We start from the raw sequence: 16,531 nt of genomic DNA, 5'->3' as shown, positions 1-16,531 counted from the left end.
TCTATTTTGTTTTTTAAAATGCTGCTCATGACCCACTAGAAGACCTTCTAATGGTTAGTGATCCGAAGTTTAAAAAATTGATTTAGTCAACTATCCTCTAGAAACAAATATGGAAGCAAATAATAAATAAAATAAAATGGAAAAAAAGTTTTAAAATAATGGTTACTTACCTGGTTGATGCAAAAACAACATTGAATGGCAACTGTTGATAAAATGGAAGGAAAGGCCTGGGGGAGAAAGGAAAACACAAATGTGTGGTACTTTTGCATTGTGTGCTCTCTGAGCTTTCTTCCATTGTTAATATTTGTCCCTTGAAATCAGTGAGTTTGAATACTTCATATATCAGTAATTCTCAAACTTTGGCATACACAAAAATCACTGGGGAGTGGGAAGATTCTTGTTTAAAATTCAAATTCTCAGGTCTAGCCCAGGAGATTCAGTAGATACAAGGTAGAGCCAGTGAATCTGCATTTTTAATAAACATCCCAGTGTGTTCTCTGAAGATGGGAAACAAGCCATACTCTGAGAAACTGCCCTATACTTGGGCTTCAGCTGGTCATTAGTCCCCAGCAACTTCTCAAGTTCCCTGAGATATTCTGAAATTCCCAATGATTTACTTTAAAAAGTTTCCCCCCAAAAGTCTAGGAATTGAGTATAGTATGTTAAGAATTTAACATTTCTCTGAAAAAATCAGCATAATGTGGACTGCAAGTTTACTTTTCTCAAATGAGCTTATGTAGATATAACATCAAGACTATTTTGCTAACTCAGATAGGACCTATAGGGAAATCCTCATCTTATTTTAATCTGATCTGAGTGTATGATTATCACATGAGTATTACTCACAAATGAAACAAAGTGAATCTTTTGACCATGTTGGTTTTGGCAACATTCACACAAAGAGAGCAAATTTCACCTATCTGCCCTCTTTTAACACTTTCCCCTGCACTATGGCTGTCATGGTGTCTTTGCTCTATCTCACTTCATTTGATAACTTCATTTTGTTCTCAAATATACATTCTCATTTGCAATTAGGACCTCTAATGCCAGGCAGACTTAGTTGGAACCCCAACTCTACCACTTGCTAATTTATGTGACCTTGAGCAATTTACTTCTCCTCTCTTGGTCTCAGCTTCCTTACTGGTAAAATGGGGATAATATATCTTATCCTATATTTCTGTTCTGAAAATTGATATTATATGTAAAGCACTTATAAAGTGATGCCTGGCACACTGCATGCACTTAAAAATAAGAGCTGCTATCATTATTACAAAGTGGTCTCTAACAATACTAGGGCTCATATTCACAGTAACTATTTTCTACCTTTCAAAATATTTATAGTGATTCTTTCCAGTAACATCAGGATCTTCATAAACTTCTTTAGGCATCGGAAAAGAAGTGTCAGTTCTAAAACGAAGCAGGAAAACATTATTCAAGTCTAACATATAATTTCCAATTCATATTTATATGTCTATAAAGTAGAGGATACACAGGGTAGCTCAGACTGAGAGCAAAGTCTTCTATAACATGCATCTTACTGTTCTACATCTCAGACTAGAATAGTTACTTTCCCTGAGCCAGGAAACCAGGAGCCAACAAGTGGAACTGAAAGCTAATAAATGAGTAGACTTATGAAATCTCACATACGAAACTACTCACTTTTAGTTAATAGCACATGAGAATTACAAAATTTTAAAAAATGAAGTTTTATGTCTAGGCTGTAAGGGAGCATTTTAAAAGAAATTTACTAGGTATGAATTTGTAAATATTCCTTAAAAGAATAAGCAATTCAAGAGATCTGTCTCTGAAGGTGCCTTGGCTGCAAGTGTCCAAAAAGCGTATTTGGATACTAGCAGAAAAGTACACTTGCAATTTCTAAGATGAATCAAAGAAACAACAAACGCGTTCACTTCTATTTTTGGTGGTAAGTTATCACTTAATATACATATGCACTCCAACCTTTGGAGAACATCTACTAACCAATAAACCTATAACCATTGCTCCTGAATCAGGCTTGTTTTGGTCAAAGGGCTTAAGAATGTGAATTTGAGCTCAACTGGTCTAGGTATAACATCACAACTGTACATTTTTTTTTAAGATTTTTTTTTTTTGATGTGGACCATTTTTAAAGTCTTTATTGAATTTGTTACAATATTGCTTCTGTTTTATGTTTTGGTTTTTTAGCCACGAAGCATGTGGGATCTTAGTTCCCTGACCAGGGATTGAACCTGCACCCCCTGCATTGGAAGGCGAAGTCTTAACCACTGGACCACCAGGGAAGTCCCTGTATATTTTAAAATAATACAGAATGAATAAATAAAATTTTTAAGAAGAAAAATGCATTCATTAAAAACATGAGTAGCAGCTGAAGCTACCTGACACTTACACAGCAAGTTTCCGGAGGGCTTCTTTGTGTCTCTCCTCATGTCCCTTCCAGTCCCGACTGATGAATGATGGAACAGGATCTGCCTTGCTCCAATATACAGAATATCTTGGATAATGAAACAGGCTACTGAACATGGTTCTATACCTGGGAACCCTTCTCTAATGTTAGGACAGGAAGGCAGGGGGAAAAAGGACAAAATTATATCATCAGATTTTCTGAAGTATTTTACTACTGCAAACTTTTTAAAGGCACAAAACAGTGTATATGACATTTGCTATTGGTATATGCATAGACTATCTCTAGAAGGGTACTCAAGAAACTGATGCTAATGGATGATTATGTGAAGAGGGCTAAGGGTAGCATTTATTTTATACCATATAAGCTTTTGTACTATTTGAACTCTTTCAACACAGGCATATATTACTTTTCTCATTGAAATAACTTAGGTTATAATGGGTCCTTTATTCACTATTAGTTAGTTAATCCTCACACTGGGCCACAAGTATTAAGATACTTTGTCCCCTGGTAATCGTGGCAAAGTAATTTCTGCAGAATACAAAATCCAGTGGAGATTTGGTGATTAGTCAATCTGATCAGCGCAGTTAGCCAAACTAGATGGTTCAGGTCCATTAGGCTACCTTAGTGGATGAATAAGACCTACCAGTCTGCTTCGAATCAGGGTGGCCTGAATATTTGCCTGGTTGTGTTCTTTCTCACTTGACACGATAAACAATGGATCTGTGAAATAAACAATAAGGTAGTGTAAGGAATAGAACATATCTACTCCTAGGCAGAGAATAATAGTAAAGAAATATAATTTCTTAATTGGAAAACAAATTAGAAAACTTAGATATTGCCTAGCTCTGCAGCAGCTCATAGCCTTATTACTCTACCACCAGTGAGGGTCTATGAGATGCATTTATTTTCTGTGTATTCCAAAGTCAGTTAATAGAATCAGAATGCAAAAAGAAGGCTGAACATGTTTTCAAGCACCATAGCCTAAATAGGCTCTCTTCTCTCCTATGAACAAACCACCTTCTGGGTCTGGATAGTCCTGGAAATACTGCAAGAAGAAAGACCATGTATATACACACAACACCCATTTCCGAGGGAAAGAAACAATAACTTTGGGCACTATCTCCTATATTCAGTTCACAGGAGAGATACAAACTCTTAACAGTGTATCACCCATAACTGGTAAACAGGCTAAGAAAATGTCATTCTCTAATCAGAGATAAAGAAGATCAGCTATTTTTAGAATTCACCTCTTAAGATGGGACTAAGTTATTTCTCCCAGTTCAAAAAAGATTGCCCTGCTGCTATAAGTATGGGTTTGTTAGATATATCTCTAAAGTGACAAAGAATATTCATGACTGATTATACTACCCCTTAAAATCAAACAATTTGACATTAAGTTCACAAGCAATCTTCAGATACAGACTTGATTTATCAAGTAGACATCTCTTGAGAAACAAATACCCTGACCAACTAGCCTAGACATCTTGGTAACATATATTTCTCCACAGAAATTATTAAATTGGTATTGTGATTTAGAAATAAATCTCTTTTGAATTTAGATGATGTAAGTCAATTTCCAGAACCTAATGACTCCTCAGTTACCCAGCTGCAGACGAACAGCACAACTGCAACCACTGACCCAGTGATTTCTTTTAAATCATTTAAAATAAGAGTATGTAGAAATTTCACTTTGTCCTATACTATTTCCAGTATATCAGAGATGTTGAAGCTATAGTCATTCTTCTGTTTAAACAGGTGCATTCATTCTGTCTTCAAATTCAGTAGCCTATAATTTGAGGCCATAAAATGCGGTCTCTTCATTCCTAATCAGCCCAGTTTCCATCACTTCTCAACTCGATATCACTGGGTCAGTGGTTGCAATTGTGCTGGTCAACTGAAATTAATTTAACCCACATTTCTCCTAAGTCTGAATAATAAATAATAAACCATTCTCCTCTTATTTCCATAAGGAGTGTGAAGACATGATATCTACAGGAACATTTTTACATCTATAAAAGATAATGACACAATACTCTATGATTTGTGACTACACATTCTACAACATAGCCTAAAACAGTGCTCAAATGGCAGTGGAGAGGCCTCTGAGATGCCCAAGTAACAGCAGTCACCAGGTCATTACTTGCTTACTCCTAGACAGTTATTAAGTGCTTTATGTGCAATATTCCGTTTAATCCTCAAAAAACCCAGTGAGGTCGGCACTAGGCCTCCATTTTATAGAAAAGGAAACCAAAGCTTCAAGAAGTCAGCAACTGAGGGGATCAAAATGGTGGAGTAGGAGGACATGGAGCTCATCTCCCCCCATAAACACATCAATAATATATCTACATGTGGGACAGTTCTCAATGAAAACTAACTGGAAACTGGCAGAAGAACTGCTATACAACCAAAGCTGCAATAAAGATCTCCATGTAACTGGGTATGATGGGAAAAAAAGGTACCAGATCAGGACCTGCATCCCTGGGAGGGATCTGAAAGGAAGAAAAGGTCCACATGGGTGGACCTTCACTCTGGGGAGTGAGTAGATCAAGCCACAGTTTGGGCATCCAATTCCTGGGATTCCTGCACAGAGGAGTAAAGCCCCCTTGCCTGATGGGAAATTCACTGAGACAGACAGAAAGACTGAAGAAGTCTAGACTCTACTTGATAGGACTGCACGTGTGCTGGCTTGCTAACAATCAGGGATGAGACAGCCTTGCACTGGTGGCTGCAACCTCACTGCACTTCCCAATCCAAATGGGCGGATGCCCTAGCCCCATTCAGTCCACATCACAGCTTGGCATGAGATCTGGGCAGAGACCTGGCCTAGCTATGCAGAGACAGACCAGAGGGCCTGGGAGGTTATCGGGGTTGGGGGGCCCTGCAGAGCCCATTATAAGTGCACGCACAGGGGCAGTGGGTCTAGCTGGGCAGAAATTGTCAGCGTGTGTACCTGGTGGCACCACAAGAGTGTGAAGGGGCTAAGTACTGAATCTCGGGCAGACAGGCCCCGGGCAGGGGTATGCAGCAGTTCATTTCCCAGCAAGAGAGCCCAGGCTCTGCCCATTCCACACCACAGCTTAGCACTACGTCTGGCGAATAACGGTCCTGGGAAAAGACTGACACAGAGGCAGCCCAGATCTCAGGCGGCAAAGCAGCCAGCTCAACTCCTGCAACCACAACCTGACCGCCAGCCCCAGCCTAGCAAATGCCCCAGCCCCACCCACTCCACACCACAGCCCTGCACTAGATCTGGGATGAACACCACAGAGAAAGGGACGTGAACTTAGACTGCTTCTGAGTGGAACCACGGAAGCCCACACAGGTGGTGTGCAGATCTTCTGTGACCACACGGGCCTCATTTGCTTCAGGATTTACCTCCCTTGGCGCAGGGTGCACACTCAAGGGCTACAGAGCTTGATCGAACCCAATCCTCAGGCCATCTATTCCAACAACTGGGGAGCAGGCCCCACCCCCAAAAGTACGGTGACAGCCATGGAGCAGAGAGGAAGCCCTGCCTCACATCCAGCACAGGCTCTAGATATGACAACACCAAGCACACCCCCTATCAAGGGGGTAATGACCAGCACACCCTGAGGAAAAATGTGGCTGGCATCCATACCAAAACCAGCCCTTGTACCAAAAATACTGGAGACATACCGTCTTTGCAGGGTCAATCCCACATAAAAACACCCCTTCAAGACCACAGTAGATAGCTATTTCTCCTAAATTCATAGACAGAGAAAGTTAAGTAAAATTAAAAAGCATAGGAACTATTTCCAATCAACAGAACAAGAGAAATCCCCTGAAAGAACAAATAATGAAACAGACCTCACCAGTCTACTAGACCTTGAGTTCAAAAAGAAGGTAATAAAAATGCTAAAGGAATTAGGAAAGATTATCAATAGAAATGCAGATTGCTGTAACAAGGAACTAGAAACTATAAAGATGAACCAATCAAAATTAGACAATTCAATTGCTGAGATAAAAACCAATCTAGAAGCAACGAATAGCAGACTAAATGACACAGAAGAATGAGTAAGTGATCTGGAAGATAGAATAATGGAAATTATTCAATCAGAACAGCAGACAGAAAGACAAATGAAAAAAATAAAGGCAACATACGAGATCTATGGGATAATATGAAGTATGCCAACCTACACATAATAGGGGTTCTAGAAGGAGAAGAGAGAGAGAGAGAAGGGAATCAAGAATGTATTTGAAGAAATTATGGCTGAAAAGTTCCCAAACATAAATAAGGAAATAGATATCCAGGTACAGGAAGCAAAGAGGGTCCCAAACAAGATGAACACAAACAGACCCACACCAAGACATATCATAATTAAAACAGCAAAAGTTAAAGATAAACAGAGAATTCTAAAGGCAGCAAAAAAACAAAGAGTTAGTTACAAGGAAAACCTCATAAGGCTATCAGCTGATTTCTCTACAGAAACTTTGCAGGCCAGAAGGGAGGGCCATGGTATATTCAAAGTCCTGAAAGGGAAAAAACTGCAACCCAGGATACTCTACCCAGCAAGATTATCATTTAGAATAGAAGGAGAGGTTTAAAAATATCTCAGGGGCTCAACCACTCTCAGTGGTTGAGAGTCCACGTGCCAATGCAGGGGACACGGGTTTGAGCCCTGGTCCAGGAAGACCCCACATGCCATGGGGCAACTAAGCCCATACGCCACAACTACTGAGCCTGCGCTCTACAGCCCGCAAGCCACAACTACTGAGCCCACATGCCATAACTACTGAAGCCCGTGAGCCTAGAGCCTGTGCTCCACAACAAGAGAAGTCACCACAGTGAGAAACCCAAGCACTGCAATGAAGAGTAGCCCCCACTCGCCTCAACTAGAGAAAGCCTGCACGCAGCAATGAAAATAAAAATAAATAAATAAAAAGAATAAAATAAATAAATTAAAAAACAAAAGATAACTAGCAAACTGATTCCAACAATACATTAAAAGGATCATACACCATGATCAAGTAGGATTTATCCCAGAGATGCCAGGATTTTTCAATATCCACAAATCAATCAGCGTGATACACCTTTAACAAACTGAAGAATAAAAACCATATGAACATCTCAATAGGTACAGAAAAAGCTTTTGATAAAATTCAACATCCATTTATGATAAAAACTCTTCAGGAAGTGGACACAGAGGGAACCAACCTCAACATAATAAAGGCCATATATGACAAACCCACAGCTAATATCATACTCAGTGATGAAAAGCAGAAAGTATTTCCTCTAAGATCAGGAAGAAGACAAGGATGCCCACTGTCACCACTTTTATTGAACAGAGTTTTGGAAGTCCTAGACACAGTAATCAGAGAAGAAAAATAAATAAAAGGAATCCAACTTAAAAAGAATAAGTAAAACTGTCATTGTTTGCACATGACATGATGCTATACATAGAAAATCCTAAAGACGCTATCAGAAAACTACTAGAGCTCATCAGTGAATTTGGTAAAGTTGCTAGATACAAAATTAATGTACAGAAAACTGTTGCATTTCTATACACTAACAAAGCAATATCAGAAAGAGAAATTAAGGAAACAATCCTGTTTACATTATATCAAAAAGAATAAAACACCTAGAAATAAACCTACTTAAGGAGGCAAAAGACCTCTACTCTGAAAACTATAAGACACTGATGAAAGAAACTGAAGATGACACAAACAGATGGAAAGAATGAAACAGATGGAAAAACCATGTTCTTGAATTGGAAGAATCCATATTGTTAAAATGACCATACTACCCAAGGCAATCTACAGATTCAATGCAATCCCTATCAAATTACCAATGGCATTTTCACAGAACTAGAAAAAAATTTTTTTTAATTTGGATGGAAACACAAAAGACCCCGAATAGCCAAAACAATCTTGAGAAAGAAGAACAGAGCTGGAGGAATCACATTCTCTGACTTCACACTATACTACAAAGCTACAATAATCAAAACAGTATGGTACTGGCACAAAAACAGACATACAGATCAATGGAACAGAATAGAGAGCCCAGAAATAAACCCATACACCTACAGGCAATTAATCTACGACAAAGGAGGCAAGAATATACAATGGAGAAGAGACAATCTCTTCAATAAGTAGTGCTGGGAAAACTGGACTGCTACATGTAAAAGAATGAAATTAGAACATTCTCTAACACCATATACAAAAATAAACTCAAGATGGATTAAAGACCTAAGTGTAAGACCAGATACTATAAAACTCCTAGAGGAAAACATAGGCAGAAGACTCTGACATAAATCATAGCAATAATTTTTTTGGATCCATCTCCTAGAGTAATGGAAACAAAACCAAAAATAAACAAATGGGACCTAATTAAACTTAAAAGCTTTTGCATAGCAAAGGAAACCATAAACAAAACAAAAAGACAACCTACAAAGTGGGAAAAAATATTTGCAAATGATGCTACCAACAAGGGATTAATTTCCAAAATACACCAACAGCTCATACACTTTAATACCAAAAAAAACAAACAGCCCAATAAAAAGTGACCAGAATACCTAAATAGATATTTCTCCAAGAAGGCATATAGATGCCTAACAGGCACATGAAAAGATGTTCAATATCGCTAATTATTAGAGAAATGCAAATCAAAACTACAATGAGGTATCACCTCACATCAGAATGGCCATCATTAACAAGTCTACAAATAATAAATACTGGAGAGAGTGTGGAGAAAAAGGAACCCTCCTACACTGTTGGTGGGAATGTAAATTGGTGCAGCCACTATGGAGAACAGCATGGAGGTTCTTTAAAAACCTAAAAATAGAGTTACCGTATGATCCTTAAATCCCACTCCTGGGCATTTATCTGGAGAAAACTCTAATTTGAAGATACATGCACCCCAAAGTTCATAGCAGCACTATTTACAATAGCCAAGACTTGGAAGCAACCTAAATGAACATCAACAGATGAACGGATAAAGAAGATGTTGTGTGTGTATGTATGTATGTGTATATATATATATATATATATATATACCCCCCACATATATATATATGTATATACAATGGACTATTACTCAGCCATAAAAAAGAATGAAATAGTGACATTTGCAGCAACATGGACAGGGTTTCCCTGGTGGCGCAGTGGTTGAGAGTCCTCCTGCCAATGCAAGGGACACGGGTTTGTGCCCTGGTCTGGGAAGATCCCACATGCTGCGGAGCGGCTGGGCCCGTGAGCCATGGCCGCTGAGCCTGCGCGTCCGGAGCCTGTGCTCCACAACGGGAGAGGCCACAACAGTGAGAGGCCCGTGTACTGCAAAAAAAAAAAAAAAAAAGATACAAATGAACTTATTTACAAAACAGAAACAGACTCACAGACATAGAAAACAAACTTATTGGTTACCAAAGGGGGTAATGAGGGGGGAGAGATAAATTAGGAGTTTGGGATTAACATATACGCACTACTATATGTAAAACAGATAAACAAAAAAGACCTACTGTATTGCACAGGAAACTATATCCAATAATAACCTATAAAAGAAAAGAATCTGAAAAAGTATATACGTGTGTGTATATATATATATATGTATCTGAATCACTTTGTTGTACATCTGAAACTAACACAACATTGTAAATTAATTCTACTTAAATTTTTTAAATGGTTAAAAATTTTAATTAAAAAAATTTTTTTAAGAAAAGATGAAAAGAATATTTTACTAAATACGAGAAGAAAGAGCTAAAAAGAATTGAAAGTTTTCCCTCTGGGAGGTAATAATCAAAAGGGCAGGAGAGTGTGGGGAAGATAAGTGCTGTTTTGTTTGGTTCTGGTTTTGGTATGTTTGGATCAGCCACTTCATTTACATGATTTCATAAACTTATAATTTGCAGATGTCTGGAGCTCTTGCCAACTTGTTTCCTACCAACTAACCAGAGCAACAATTTCTGTTTTGGCTCAACCAAGTTGCAGTCCAAGCAGCAGGCACAGCCCAGTGTCTCTTTACCTCATGTCTGCACCAAGTGTCCCTCACCTTCCCCTTAGTTTTTCTCTGTGACCTGGAGACGTGAAAATCCATGGGAAATTCATATCACCTTCACATGTCTCTTACTGAGGATACATAAAGCAAAGTTTTAACCAAAGAGAAACAGAAGCCAGCAGGTAAATTCTCCTTCCACTCCAGGGCTGGATTATCGATAGGCAAAGTAACACATACTGCTTCTCAGAAAAATGGTTTTACTTTTACTTGATACAAACTTTGTGGTAATCACCTTGGTAACACATGGTTTTATTTTCTCTGACATTCCCTTCTCAGTCACATTTCCCTATCTCTGGTTTCTTTTGGATTGTACTTCTTAATAAAGCAGTATCCTATGAACGTTTACCTCAAGGTCTGCTTTTGGAAAAGCCCACAGGAAAACAGCTGACATCGGGGAAAAAAAAAATAGAAAAAGAAGAACAAACAAAACCCAAAGTCAGAAGAAGGAAGGAAATAATAAAGATCAGCGAGGAAATAAGATAGAGATAAAATAATCATAGAAAAGATCAATAAAACCAAGGGCTGTTTTTTTGGTTTTGTTTTTTAAAGAGGAACAAAATTGACAAACCTCTAGCCAGGCTCACCAAGAAGAAAAGAGAGAGGACCCAAATAAATAAAATAAGAAATGAAAGAGGCGAAATAACAACTGACACCACATAAATACAAAAACTCATAAGACAATACTGTGAACAGTTATATGCCAACAAATTGGACAACCTAGAAGAAATGAACAAGTTTCTAGCAACATACAGCCTGCCAAAACTGAGCCAAGAAGAAACAGATAATTCGAACAGACCAATCATTGAGGGGAAATAGAATCTGTAATTAGAAAAAAAAAAAAACTCCCTCCACATTGTAAATTAACTCTATTTAAAAAACAAAACGAAACAAAACTCCCTCCAAAGAAAAGTCCAGGTCAGCATGACTTCACTCGGGAATTTACCAAACTTACAAAGAAGAATTTATACCTATCCTGCTCAAACTATTCCAAAAAATTAAGAGGAGGGAACACTCCCAAAGTCATTCTGTGAAGCTACCATCACCCTGATAGCAAAACCAGACAAAGCCACTACCAAAAAAGAAAATTACAGGCCAATATCTTTGATGAATATAGATACAAAAATCCTCAACAAAATATTAGCAAACCAAATCCAACAATACATAAAAAGGATCGTACACCACGATCAAGTTGGATTCATTCCAGGGTAGCAAGGATGGTTCAACATACACAAATCAACCAATGTGATACACCACATTAACAGAAGGAAAGACAAAAACCAAATGACCATCTCAATACACACAGAAAAAGCATTTGACCAAATTCAACATCCATTCATGATAAAAACTCTCACCAAAGTGGGTATAGAGGGAACATAACTGAACATAATAAACCACAAACCCACAGCCAACATAAAAGTCAATGGTGTAAAGCTGAAAGCCTTCTAGCTAAATTCAGGAACAAGAAAAGGATGTCCACTCTCACCACCTCTATTCAACATAGTATTGGAAGCCCTAGCCATAGCAATGAGACAAGGAAAAGAAATAAAAAAGTATCGAAATTGGAAGGGAAGAAGTAAAACTGTCACTATTTGCAGACGGCATGCGACTCTATATAGAAGACACTAAAGTATCCATACAAAAACTATTAGAACTAATAAATGAATTCAGCAAGGTAGCAGGATACAAGATTAATATACAGAAATTTGTTGCATTTTTTATACTAACAATTAAATATCAGAAAGTTTAAAAAAAAATCCCATTTAAAATTGCATCAATAAAAAAATATCTAGGAATAAACCTAACCAAGAAGTAAAAGACCTGTATGCTGGAAACTATAAAACATTGATAAAGGAAACTGAAGATGATTCAAAGAAATGGAAAGATATCCCATGCTCTTGGAGTCGAACAATCAGTATTGTTAAAATGGCCATACTACCCAAAGCAATCTACAGATTTAATATAATCCCTATCAAAATACCCATAACATTTTCCACACAACTAGAACAAATAATCCTAAAATTTATATGGAAGCACAAAAGACCCAGAATTGTCAAAGCAATCCTGAGGAAAAAGAACAAAACTGGAGACATAACCCTTCCAGATCTCAAACTATTCTACAAAGCTATAGTAATCAAAACAGCATGGTATTGGCACAAAAACAGACATATAGATCAACAGAACAGAGAGCCCAGCAATAAACCCATGTACCTATGGTCAATTAATCTATAACAAAGGAGGCAAGAATATACAACGGAGGAAAGACAGTCTCTTCAACAAGTGGTACTGGGAAAGCTGGACAGCTAGCTACATGTAAATTAATGCAATTAGAACACTCCCTCAAACCATTTACAAAAATAAACTCAAAATGATTTAAAGACCTAAATATAGGACATGAAACCATAAAATTCCTAGAAGAGAACATAGGAAAAACATCCTCTGACATAAATTGTAGCAATATTTTCTTAGATCAGTCTCCCAAGGCAAAAGAAATAAAAGCAAAAATAAACAAATGGCACTAATCCAACTTAAAAGATTTTGCACAGTAAAGCAAACCATCAACAAACTGAAAAAACCTACAGAATGGGAGAAAATATTTGCAAACAATGTGACCAACAAAGGGTTAATAACCAAAATATACAAACAGCTCACACAACTCAATATCAAAAACACACAGGGACTTCCCTGGTGGTGCAGTGGTTAAGAATCCACCTGCCAATGCAGGGGACACGGGTTTGATCCCTGGTCCAGGGAAGATCCCACATGCCGCGGAGCAACTAAGCCCGTGTGCCACAACTACTGAGCCTGCACTCTAGAGCCCAAGAGCCACAACTACAAAGCCCATGTGCCACAGCCACTGAAGCCCACATGCCCTAAAGCCTGCGTGCCACAACTACTGAGCCCACGTGCTGCAACTACTGAAGTCCGCACACTCTAGGGCCCATGTGCCACAACCTCTGAGCCCATATTCTGCAACTACTGAAGCCCGCATGCAAAGAGCCCATGTTCCGCAACAAGAGAAGCCAACGCAACGAGAAGCCTGTGCACCGCAACAAAGAGTAGCCCCTGCTCGCTGCAAAGAGAGAAAGCCCGCACGCAGCAACAAAGACCCAACGTGGCAATAAATAAATAGATAGATAGATAGATACCCAATCAAAAAATGGGCAGAAGACCTAAATAGACATTTTCCAAAGAAGACATACAGATGGCCAAGAAGCATATGAGAAATTGCTCAACATGACTAATTATTAAAGAAATGCAAATCAAAACCACCATGAGGTATCACCACACAGTGGTCAAAATGGCTATCATGAAAAAGTCTATAAATAATAAATTCCTAAGAGGGTGTGGAAAAGAGGGAACCCTCCTACACTGTTGGTGGGAATGTATAAATTGGTGCAGCCACTATGGAAAACAGTATGGAGGTTCCTTAAAAAAAACTAGAGCTAACATATGATCCACTAATCCCACTCCTGGGTATATATCTGTAAAAAAATGAAAACTCTAATTTGAAAAGATACCTGTACCCCAATGTTCATAGCAGCAGTATTTACAATAGCCAAAATATGGAAGCAACCCAGTGCCCATTAGCAGATGATTGGCTTAAGAAGATGTGGTATATATATATATATATATATATATATATACACACACACACACACACACATATATATATATATACACACACACACACACAATGGACTATTACTCATCCATAGAAAAAGAATGAAATATTGCCATTTGCAGCAACATGTATGAACCTAGAGAATATTATACTTGGCAAAGTAAGTCAGACAAAGACAAATATTACACAATATCACTTATGTGGGGAATCTGAAAAATAATACAAATGAATCTACATACAAAACAGACTCACAGACATAGAGAATAAACTTATGGTTACCAAAGGGGAAAGGGAGGTGGGAGGGATAAATTAGGAGTATGGGATTAACAGATACAAACTACTACACATAAAATAGAAAAGCAACAAGGATTTACTGTAAATTAAATATAATAACCCACAATGGAAAATAATCTGAACTATATATATAAATAACTGAATTACTTTGCTGTATACCTGAAACTAACACAGTATTGTAAATCAACCATACTTCAAAAAAATTTATTAAAAAATAAAGAAGTTGGCAACTTATTGATTGGCAGTTGATTCGAACACCAATCCTTTCAGCTCCCAGGCCTAATGTTATCAAAAGCCCATGAATTTAATGGGGGAAATTTTTCCATGGAAATCATGAAAGAGCCCCTCAGCCAATTTACCCATATTGTAAAAATAATTCTAAGAAGCACAGGAAGTTGTCACAACCAAGTAATGGTGACGATGAGGAAGTGTTTCAAACCCCAAAATATGATGATTACTTTTTGGGAAAACTATAATAAATTGCAGATTCTGGGGGGAAAGAAAGGAGGAAAGAGCTCTTGATAAACCCAGGAAGTATTATAAAATATTTTTGGAAGCTGGGAAAAATATATCATATTTAAAAGACTTTAATTAGCAGGGCATTAGTGTAGCTACTAATCCATCAACAAATGTAGATTCAGGGAAGTGACAAAGTATTGTGGGCACTTCGAGTGAGGCACCTGAGAGATACAAAGGATTAAAGTCAAGTTAAATGCAAAATGGTATATAAATGAGGTAAGATTTATAAAAGAATGGTGTTAACTGTAAAGTACTATACAAAGGTAAGCAATCATTACACATTCCCAACACCAAGAAATGGCTACCCTAAAGATTCTCATCCAAAGGAGACCCTGGGATTCCCAGAGGAGATACCACGTGGTTAAAAGTAGGGTGACAGGGCAAAACTGGAAAAAATCATGCTTTACTGATTATAATTATTGTAGTAGTAAATTCAATTCAATAATTCAAATAATTCATAATAAATTACATAGCACCTAACATATGTACCAGCACTGGAAAAAGTGCTGAGAAGGCTACAAAAATGTATAGAACAAGAACTTAAAGAACTCAGGGAACTTATGGTCCAGTAGAAGAGACAGAACATAAATGAACAATCAGGTCATTAAAATAAACTGGGGCTTTTACTGGCCCAAAGGCCCTAGTGGACCTAGTTTATAAGCAACACTTTGATGGATAAGAATAAGCTTAAATAAAAAGAGAAACCTGGGGCTTCCCTGGTGGCGCAGTGGTTGGGGGTCCGCCTGCCGATGCAGGGGACACGGGTTCGTGCCCCGGTCCGGGGGTATCCCGCATGCCGCGGAGCGGCTGGGCCCGTGAGCCGTGGCCGCTGAGCCTGCGCGTCCAGAGCCTGTGCTCCGCAACGGGAGAGGCCACAACAGTGGGAGGCCCGCGTACCGCAAAAACAAAAGAGAAACCTGAAAACAAAGATGAGATAAACTGGCCCTTCTTTACCTAGAATGCCAAATTTGGAGTTGCCCAGGGAATGGGAGCAGGAAGGTCATTCTCTTTGGGCATTTTACGCAGTTTGCATGCGGGAGTGTTGAGTGAATCTCCAAGTCAGAACGCCAGGAACAGGATTCAGGACGATTGCTTAAGGCTGTGCAAATTATCAGAACAAGAGGGTGGAGAAGAGTCAGGTGTTCCCGCTCAGTGCTCTGAGATGCAGAGCGCACCTGTGGTCTCCGAGACACCCCCGCGAAAGCGCCACCACCTCGGGGGCTTGGAGCTGCCCCCACCCAACAGAAGAGGACCGCGGGCAAAGGATCCGTCCTGAGGCTCGTCTTTTGTCCGCCGCGCCCCCGGCCAGGTCCCACCGTCTCAAAGCCCACCTGGCCCAGGAGTCGGCAACTCAGGAGGGAGGTCTGGAGCCGCCCTTACCGTATAGGAAATCATATGTTCGATTGGCAGAGACTTTGCCCCAGGGCCCCGACCTCCCTCTGCACCGGGTTTGAGACACCGGCGGCTTGGCCTGGGGCTCTTCGATGGTCACTACGTGACTCATGGTGCCGGCTCTTCCCTGCGGCCAGCCAGGACCGACTAGGGAGACCGAGATGCGGTGTGCAAGGTAGCTATGGTAACCCCCGCGAGGAGCGAGGGCTGAGCGAGGACACACAGCTAATCCAGGAGAGAGGGGCGGGACTCGCGTGTGAGAGGAGGAGCCGAGTGACGACAAGGAGGG

General features: G+C 39.2%; 1 protein-coding gene across 7 annotated transcripts in view; it reads right to left on the bottom strand.

Moving 5' to 3' along the window:
• The window catches only part of CFAP91 (cilia and flagella associated protein 91), a 154,719-nt gene extending 138,276 nt beyond the window's left edge, over positions 1 to 16,443 (bottom strand). For 5 of the 7 annotated variants that reach the window (XR_003432631.1, XM_027105689.1, XM_027105669.1 and 2 more), the window contains exons 1-5: positions 16,231 to 16,391; positions 3,048 to 3,124; positions 2,387 to 2,544; positions 1,324 to 1,407; positions 171 to 227 (exon numbers count right to left, since the gene is read on the bottom strand). Coding sequence is in view for 6 of the 7 variants with exons in the window: in XM_027105689.1 (XP_026961490.1) it covers positions 171 to 227; positions 1,324 to 1,407; positions 2,387 to 2,544; positions 3,048 to 3,124; positions 16,231 to 16,354 (500 nt within the window). In the remaining variant the exon portion in view is untranslated. Of the gene's footprint in view, positions 1 to 170; positions 228 to 1,323; positions 1,408 to 2,386; positions 2,545 to 3,047; positions 3,125 to 15,804; positions 15,950 to 16,230 lie in introns of all 7 variants that reach the window. The other 2 variants (XM_027105697.1, XM_027105662.1) reach the window with 2 other exon arrangements.
• Positions 16,444 to 16,531: the final 88 nt, after the last annotated feature.

The sequence above is a fragment of the Aethalodelphis obliquidens genome, unplaced genomic scaffold (genome assembly GCF_003676395.1).
Source record: "Aethalodelphis obliquidens isolate GAN/ISIS:26980383/991018 unplaced genomic scaffold, ASM367639v1 scaffold1, whole genome shotgun sequence".
In the NCBI taxonomy this organism is placed as follows: Eukaryota; Metazoa; Chordata; class Mammalia; order Artiodactyla; family Delphinidae; genus Aethalodelphis; species Aethalodelphis obliquidens.
This window is presented reverse-complemented; position numbering and strand designations above follow the sequence as displayed.